At 42.3% G+C, this 8,184-nt stretch overlaps 1 protein-coding gene across 2 annotated transcripts; it reads left to right on the forward strand.

The window, feature by feature from the left end:
- The first annotated feature begins 862 nt into the window (after window positions 1-862).
- On the forward strand, window positions 863-5,839 carry HTR5A (5-hydroxytryptamine receptor 5A). 2 transcript variants are annotated; one of them, XM_078664350.1, is made up of 3 exons: window positions 863-981; window positions 2,085-3,051; window positions 5,016-5,839. In XM_078664350.1, exons 2-3 carry the CDS (start codon window positions 2,353-2,355, stop codon window positions 5,346-5,348), a joined length of 1,032 nt encoding a protein of 343 aa, XP_078520476.1. In that variant the 5' UTR covers window positions 863-981; window positions 2,085-2,352; the 3' UTR covers window positions 5,349-5,839. The 2 variants fall into 2 exon arrangements, with proteins under 2 accessions (XP_078520476.1, XP_078520477.1); XM_078664351.1 differs by lacking the exon at window positions 863-981 and adding an exon at window positions 1,459-1,558.
- The last annotated feature ends 2,345 nt before the right edge of the window (window positions 5,840-8,184 follow it).

Below are 8,184 nucleotides of genomic sequence, written 5' to 3' on the forward strand. Positions count from 1 at the left end.
AACCTCTAAATAAATAATAATAAATAAATGTCAGATTGTTTTCAACACAACACTGTTTTTATATCATTCTTTATTAAGGCAAGACCGTTCTTCCATGCACTCATTCACTCATTTATCCTTTTCTGCACCCAACTATTTACGCATCCATGCACTTACTCATCGATCAACCGTTGCACTCACCCAATAATTCATTCATTCATGTACTGATCCATCCCCCATCTATACACTCACTTATCAACCCAAGCAGTTAGTCACTATTTTATCAATACTTACCATCAGTCACTCACCCTTTAAATCACGCCTCCATCCATCCACCAGTTTTCTCATTCTTTCATTCACCGATTGAACCACCAGCGGAACCACACAAGCTCACCATTTAACTATAATATATATGAACGTCGGGCATATTGTATTTATCAATGCTTGTTATACCTTGCATCGTATTCGGTTTATGCGCAGTCTGTTAAAATGACGCGATATTATTGTATATATGTCGTACGGCCTTGATGAATATAGAAAGTCTAAATATAGTTTTACACTATCGTTGCACGAGAACAAGCAGTTTAAAATTCTTACCTGGGCTTTAAGTTTATTATATTGAAAACCTTCGTTGATTGCAGATACATCCCAGAGAGCCGTACATTTTCAATCCACGTGCTCTTACCGGACAAATAGCCCCGAGTCACAATCTATCAGGATTAATATTTTTCTTCATTTTCAATCCAGCTGCGCTGGGAGTGCAAAAATTGCACGCCAGAGACACCACACCAGCAGAGCAGCTCTGGTTTCGGACATGAAGGAGTTAACGCGGTTCTGTATTAGAAGCGGCAGGCAGGGCTTGCCTGGTGTCAGGCTGAGGTACTGCTCATTGGCAGAGCTGCGCTGGAAGAGGCTGGAGACAATTTCAAAGAATGGCAAATAATGAGCGGGTTAGGATGAAAGGACAACTGATTCAATCAGCAGCACCGACGGCTAGAGAGGGTGAGTACACGCAGCACCTGATGAATACAGAGAGAGGCACATTATGAGGTGGGATGCGCAATGTTAGCAAAAGCAGAAGTAAACAGCATGACATTATAGGAAAATAATGTGCATGATAAACAGCAAGTCAATTATACTTCCATATAATTGACAAAGTCTCTAATTGTTGTAAGCATCCCACAGAGTAGCGTGCTGTCCGGTTCCTGCGTAAAGCGCTTCGTAGCCTTGGCAGTGGTGGAAAGTGCTGTATAAATGTATTAGAATAAATAGTCGCTCATGTAAATTCTGCAGGACGCTAAGACAGGCTTTTGCAGAAGTGCATCTCTGCTAAGAATGGAAACTTGGACAAAGTGCTGACCTTACTTGCCATTTCAGACAGATCTTCCCAAAATAGCATACCAATCGCTGAGCAAGCAACCCACAACGGCGATAACTCCATCCCATATTAGATCGTTAAGTTCCAGCAAAGATGTGTATCTCATTCATTCTCGAGAACCCGGCTGTGTTTCGGCTCCTCAGCCAGACACCCTGACGCACCGGAGACCACATTCATAGACTAAGCACCCTGGCTGCAGAGGTAAGTTCATGCGAGGATATTAGCCACTGCTGGGCACTTGCCACACTTTATCAATCTGGCGCGAGCTGTGCGCTTGATGGGGCACGCTGGACGTAAAGCTCGTTTTTAAAGGTTCGAAAGCTGGGGCTGACTTCAGAACCATTCATTACTGTGAGCAACAGAAGCGCGCGCGAGGGGGAGCGGAAGGTGATCGCTTGTCCTCGCGCCAGCATTGACTTCTTGCAGTGGGATTGCAATCAGACTGCGCGAGGTGCTCCGAGAGTGGCTATAGAATTAGCGACTAGGCAGCTAATTGAATTTGGAGTGTTTCAGATATGGTCTTCCTCGCACAAGTATTTATAGTTGAGAAGGAGCATTTAAACCATCCACGATTAATGAGCGAGGGAAAATGCATGCTGTGCAGAGACCGAGACACTAATTAGCCTGCTATAGATTGAGTGCAAATCAAAGCAAATTCGTGTGAGATTAATGTATGTTTAATGGATCCTGCTGTTTAATAACGTTTTCGCTGATTTCTTTTTTTCAGTTTTTGTGCTCGTGTAAGGATAAGCTGATCTCGAATGACCATGGCCGCAGTGGAGATGTGTTCTTTACGCATACTTTGTCTCCATGCCTGGGTGAACCCTGAAAAGCATCCATGACTCTGACAGCCCCTGACAAAGGGTGGCTCGCAAGCTGTGCATGTTCGACGTGAAACCTGACTTCAAATATTTGGGCTTCCAATGCTCTTGATATAAGTATCCCCGAAAACCTCTTATCTTCTGTCCATCTTTCATGTTGGCAGCAAATGTAGGATGGAATGGAACATTACTGTTTCAACCAATCGCAGTGCGGGATCCAGAGACCTAAGCAGGTACCCCTTCTCAGTTTTCAGTGTGCTCATCCTAACTTTGCTGGCTATGCTGGTGATCGCCACCTTCTTGTGGAATGTGCTTGTTTTGGTGACCATCTTGAGGGTGAGGACTTTCCACCGCGTGCCGCATAATCTGGTGGCCTCAATGGCTATTTCTGATGTGATGGTGGCCGCCTTGGTGATGCCGCTGAGCTTGGTTCATGAACTGAATGGTCGGCGCTGGAAGCTGGGCCGCGTGCTGTGCCAGATCTGGATCTCCTTCGATGTACTGTGTTGCACGGCCAGCATCTGGAACGTCACAGCCATTGCCTTGGATCGCTACTGGTCCATCACCAGACACCTTGAGTACACCCTAAAAACCCGAAAAAAGATTTCCAACATCATGATTGGCATGACTTGGGTACTTTCAGCGGTGATTTCCCTCTCCCCTCTCTTCGGATGGGGCGAAACCTACACGGAGTTCCACGAAGAGTGTCAAGTCAGTCAAGAACCCTCCTACACAATTTTCTCAACTTTTGGAGCATTTTACCTCCCCTTGTGTGTAGTGCTTTTTGTGTACTGGAAAATATACAAAGCTGCAAAATTTCGGATTGGATCAAGGAAGACGAACACCATCACACCCATGCCAGAGGTTGTTGAGGTTTGTTGATTTCTCAGCATGCGTACTTATGATCAATGTTGTCTTTGAACCATTCAAGAGAAGTACTTTGTTGCTATGAGACCACTGTATGCATTTTCAGGTTGTCTTAATGAATAATATACAGATGTAACTACAAGGTGTTTGCCAGGAAATAAAATACAGTGTTAGTAGCCTGGAACCTGGTTAATACACAGATTTGTCCTTTTCACAGATTGGTCCTTTTGAGTGTGTTAAGTAGCATTGTGCCCCCATATCTCCATTTGATCACCATTTCCAGTGACCCACGCTGCGCAAGGCATGTTGGATTGGAAGACAGTGACAAACATCTGAGCAGTTTTGCCAAATGATTGATAACACAATGCCATTAAAGTTATATTGTGTATTAAAAACTCAATTAAATGCAGTAATGCAAAAAAATAAAAAATAAAAGGGTGGTTTCAGAGCAAAACATAAACGAGTTAAAGAAAAGTAGTGAATGATCATTTGTTGTCAGTGAATTTTGTTGCTTCAGGAGAGTAACAAAACAGAAATAATGTATCCATGGTAGCATACAATGTCACCTCCATGTGCACTTTACACATTACTGAATAATAAGCAACATACAGATTCTTTGTTCATATGACGGACCTGTGGCGCGATACAAATCATTGGGTCACCGTGCACAATGTTGTGAAAGCCCTTAAGATGCCAGCTTCCAATATATATTCATTGGCCTTAGGCTGAATAAAGGGGGTCTCAGAATATTTCTTTTCAGCTCTATAGGGACTTAAACATATTGCTTTTCTTGCACGCTGCTGCCGCTTTGCCATTCCCCTTCGAGCAAGAATAATCAAACATCACTCCTAATTGCCTTCCATGTGTTCTATATGTTACTGAATAAACAACTGAGAATAATTGCATTTGCAGAAAATTATAAAGAAACATCATCTTGGAACAAAGTGAACCCAAGATTCTTTAGAACCCACAGTTTTACCTATTTAGTCTGAAATAGACTTCTTCCGGGTCAAGCACGGAGCTGGTAGAACATGCTTTGGCAGATATTTGGGAATTAACAGCAGTTTGGACATTAACTGTTGGTTTTCCTGATCAAGGATTCATCCTGCTTAGTGAAGTGATCTCATATTGCCCTTCAGTCCTGGCTCATGATATTATTACCAATAAGTACTAAAACCACGTGCCTTTACAGTTGTTCCCTCCTTTCCTGACCAAACAACTGCTGGGTAGTTGGTAGAGAAACCATGAGGGTTGTTGACGTGCTATGACATACGGTATCAACACATGTCCTTGGCAATCAGTCTGTGCTTAATTTGTAAAAAAAAAATTGAAATAGAGTAGTCCAAAGTTTTTTTCGGGGACCACCACCAGAGCTACACAATTCCACGGGTGCTGATAGCTTTCTAATCTTGATTCTACCTCATACCTCTTTCTTTAATAACCCTACTACATGTCTCTTTATTTCACTCTTGCAGGTTCTTTTACATCTCTGTTTTCTCCCTTTGTCAAAGTTTTCCTATCTTTATATTCCTTCATCTTGCTCCTTTTTCTGGGTCAAAGACTAAAGGTGAAAAAATGAGTTCCTGGGCGCCAACATTAATTGCTTGTTTCGATCATTTGCAACCACCAGCACAAATTAAGCCCTGACTTCAACCCCTCACAAAACTCAGAAGAGGTCTCTTTCTCCAAATTTGCCTCCTCACACAAAAACGTAACTTCAACTCCCATCGAAGGCTGACAATATAAGTTAAATGTAGGGAAAGGCACTGGAGGGGGGAACAAGACGTTATCCATAAACAAGGGTTCAATCTGATACGCTGATTCAGCGTTTTCTTGCACTGCAAAAGGTCCTCTCTTCTGGTCACTAGCCCTTTGCATGCATAGCTTGTGAGCTCCTTGAGTTTCTATGTCGCACTGGTGTACCACATCGACCCAATGCCTCTTAGTAACAACAGTGCTTTGATTTGCAGGTGAAAGAAGCCTCCCATCAGCCCCAGATGGTCTTTACGGTTCGCCACGCCACCGTCACTTTCCAGACAGATGGGGACACCTGGCGGGAGCAGAAGGAAAAAAAAGCTGCCTTAATGGTGGGCATCTTGATTGGGGTCTTTGTACTGTGTTGGATCCCCTTCTTCATCACTGAACTGATCAACCCTCTCTGCTCTTGCGACATCCCGCCCATTTGGAAGAGCATTTTTTTATGGCTGGGATACTCAAACTCATTTTTTAACCCTCTCATCTACACAGCGTTTAACAAAAATTACAATAACGCCTTCAGGAACCTCTTTTCCAGGCAGAGGTGAGAAGCCATACATGTGTATCAGTCACACAGCGGGCACACCAACCAACGGATGTGCCTTCAGGAATTGCCGAAGGATATCGCTATCCGACAACTGTGTTTTTGTTTGACGAGGAAGAGTACCTTCTGACATTACAATGTGCTCAGCATTTCCCAGTGGTGATCACCGGATACTAGCCTTGACAACACTCTCTAGGGCTTGGATTTAAGTAAAAAAGGTTTTAGGTCTTTGAGTTTGCTTGATGTATTAGCGAAAAAGAAGTGATCCCTTGGTCTATTCATACTATTGTGGTCAATTTCTAACATCATTTTCTAGACCCTGGACTCATAACATGATTTATATGTGTGTTTTCCAAATTAAAGGTGCCCATCCTCATGTAATGCCTGCATTTGGATGCTTTCCATTTTCTATGAGACAATTCCATTTAAAGTTCCATTTTCGTGGGAAAGATTGACAGTGTTAAACTGTTGCAAACAGTTTGTAAGTATATGTAATTAAACAGAAATAAAACATTAATATCTATGAATGCAGCACACGTGGATTATAATTATTTTTATAATATAATACGTTATTCAGTTCTCTTGTTTTGGAGAAATTGATTTGAGCACAGTATGGTGTTTTTGGTATATTTCCAGGCGTCTGCTGTTAGATCTGCTATTCCCGCCTCCCTGCCTGTTATCCACTGTGTTCTGCATACAACGTCATTCAGGAAAGGGAAGCATGCGTGCAACTGACAATATGGGGTAGGACATGAAGCTCAGTGGCCAAGTTCTGGATGTGCATGCAAGGAATTATACCTAATATCAATAGTCTATTTGCAGCTGAAATAGGATGTGCTCTGGTTTTAATTACATTTTAGGCTTGCAGACCCAAGGCTGTGTGTGTTTCTCTGCAGGGAACATGACTAACCCAATTTGAAAGAGAAGGACTTAATGAGAGGATTGCTGTGGAGACAGCTATATTTTACAAAGAATGGTTTTGAGGATTTTGCTTCTTTAGATGAAAAAACGTTGGCATCGACCTCAGGCAAACACACACACACACACAAGGATTCTAGACTTTGAGTTCCATGTTCACACCCACACAGACACACACACAGACAACCAGACACACAGACACACTAACACATAGACACCCACTTTGTTCTCCTCTCTGTTCTATCTGTCTCTACCCACTCTGGGGATGGCATGGCACTCTAAAATCCTGATAGGAGCTATACAATATATTTGCAATGTTGACAATAAAGACATTTTTCTACTGGTGTCACAAATATTCAACATTACAATACTCGCCATGCATTAGACATTCTTCAAAATACAGATTAACATTTTATAGTGTATAGCAAATATTTAGGAATGGCTTTTGCAGAAAACACACGTGTGCACGCGTGCACACACACACACAGACAAAAACAAACACACGCACACACACACACACACACGAGATGAAGCTTCACAGTACAGAACTACAACTTTACTTTCTTTGATTATATATCAAAAGAGTGAAATTCCACAGCGACTTCCTTAGAAGATCATAGAGACAGGCGGGAGCAAACACAGGTGTGTGGACACACATAATACAAACACATGCACGACTGTCAGCAGCACACAACCCAGACATGCTACTGCATAAGCTCTCTCCCGACCTCAGACACAAAATCTATATTCAGGGTGATGTACCTCGAAACTAGTCAACCTGCTTGAGTAGACGTCAGTGCCCTCCACGCCTAACTAGGCAACAGTCCTTGTTTTTGGACACACATTTTCAGTATAAACCCATTATGTTTTAGATAATGGTGTGTAAAAGCCTATCGTCTTAACATGGCTCCGAGAGCCTTTTATACTTCCGAAGCAGATCACACAAGACCCAGTTAGTTGGTTAAAATGAACGACTATTTTTTTAAATGATGTAAAGACAAGGTCGTTTGCACTCTGTATAAATAACCAGCAGCTACAACCACTGATGCAAAAGGGTCTTTCATGTAGTAATTCTGAATGAATGGGTACTGAGGGGATCCAGCGCCTGGATACCTTCACGGGTGACAAGAAGCGCTCTACAAATCTACTGATTGATTGATTGATTGATGTTTAGCTTCCACCGGCTTCCTTCCTGTTTATGTGCTCCCTTCTAATGGGGGATGCATGCCAAAGAATGTGAGTCTCACAGTGATTTTTTCTTCAGTGGAATCCTGGTACTTTTGTGTCTGGCTGGTGATTTTCTCCATCTGACTGGGAAGTAATTGTAGGACAAAGGTGCACTTGTGATGCTCTCTCTCCTGTTGATTATCTTGCTGATTTCACCAGTTTACATTTTCCTAGAAAACGTGCCACAGTGTGAATCCTAATGCAGGACAAGACAGTTAGCGTGGTTAAGGAGACAGAGGTGACTTACATATTGCAAAGATTGAAGAAGGTAAAGAGTACATGGACTGTTTAGTACAGATTGTTAAAACATTGGATACAAAGTGTAGCAGTTTTATAAATCTAGCCTTGCTGTAGGGATTCTTTATTGTGTATAGAAGGATCACACAACAGTGCTAATAGAAGACTTGTGCTCCTGTCTACTCTACTTTCTCTAAACCCAACAAAGGAGTAGCAATCAACCACCTAGTCACATGTATGTGCACGTGATAGTTTTTGACCTTAACATACAAAAGTTCAAATTATTTACACCACAGAAGATAAATGCAAGATGGGGAAAAGCGAGACAGAGAGTCAGAAGGGAAGAAGAAAATGTTGTTTAGGTGAGAGCATATCATAAAAAGAGTTAGGTGAGTGGTGTCTGGACGAACGTCTGAACCAAAAGACTAATCTAGTGGTCCAACAAGTCTGTGTTGCCT

This window comes from Lissotriton helveticus, chromosome 10 (genome assembly GCF_964261635.1).
Source record: "Lissotriton helveticus chromosome 10, aLisHel1.1, whole genome shotgun sequence".
NCBI classification, from domain to species: Eukaryota; Metazoa; Chordata; class Amphibia; order Caudata; family Salamandridae; genus Lissotriton; species Lissotriton helveticus.

Excerpts from the sequence above, each read along its gene's own strand:
- HTR5A (XM_078664350.1), top strand. The coding sequence starts at position 2,353 with ATGGAATGGAACATTACTGTTTCAACCAATCGCAGTGCGGGATCCAGA. Across the intron at positions 3,052-5,015 it reads CCATGCCAGAGGTTGTTGAG|GTGAAAGAAGCCTCCCATCA; the intron begins GTTTGTTGATTT and ends TTTGATTTGCAG.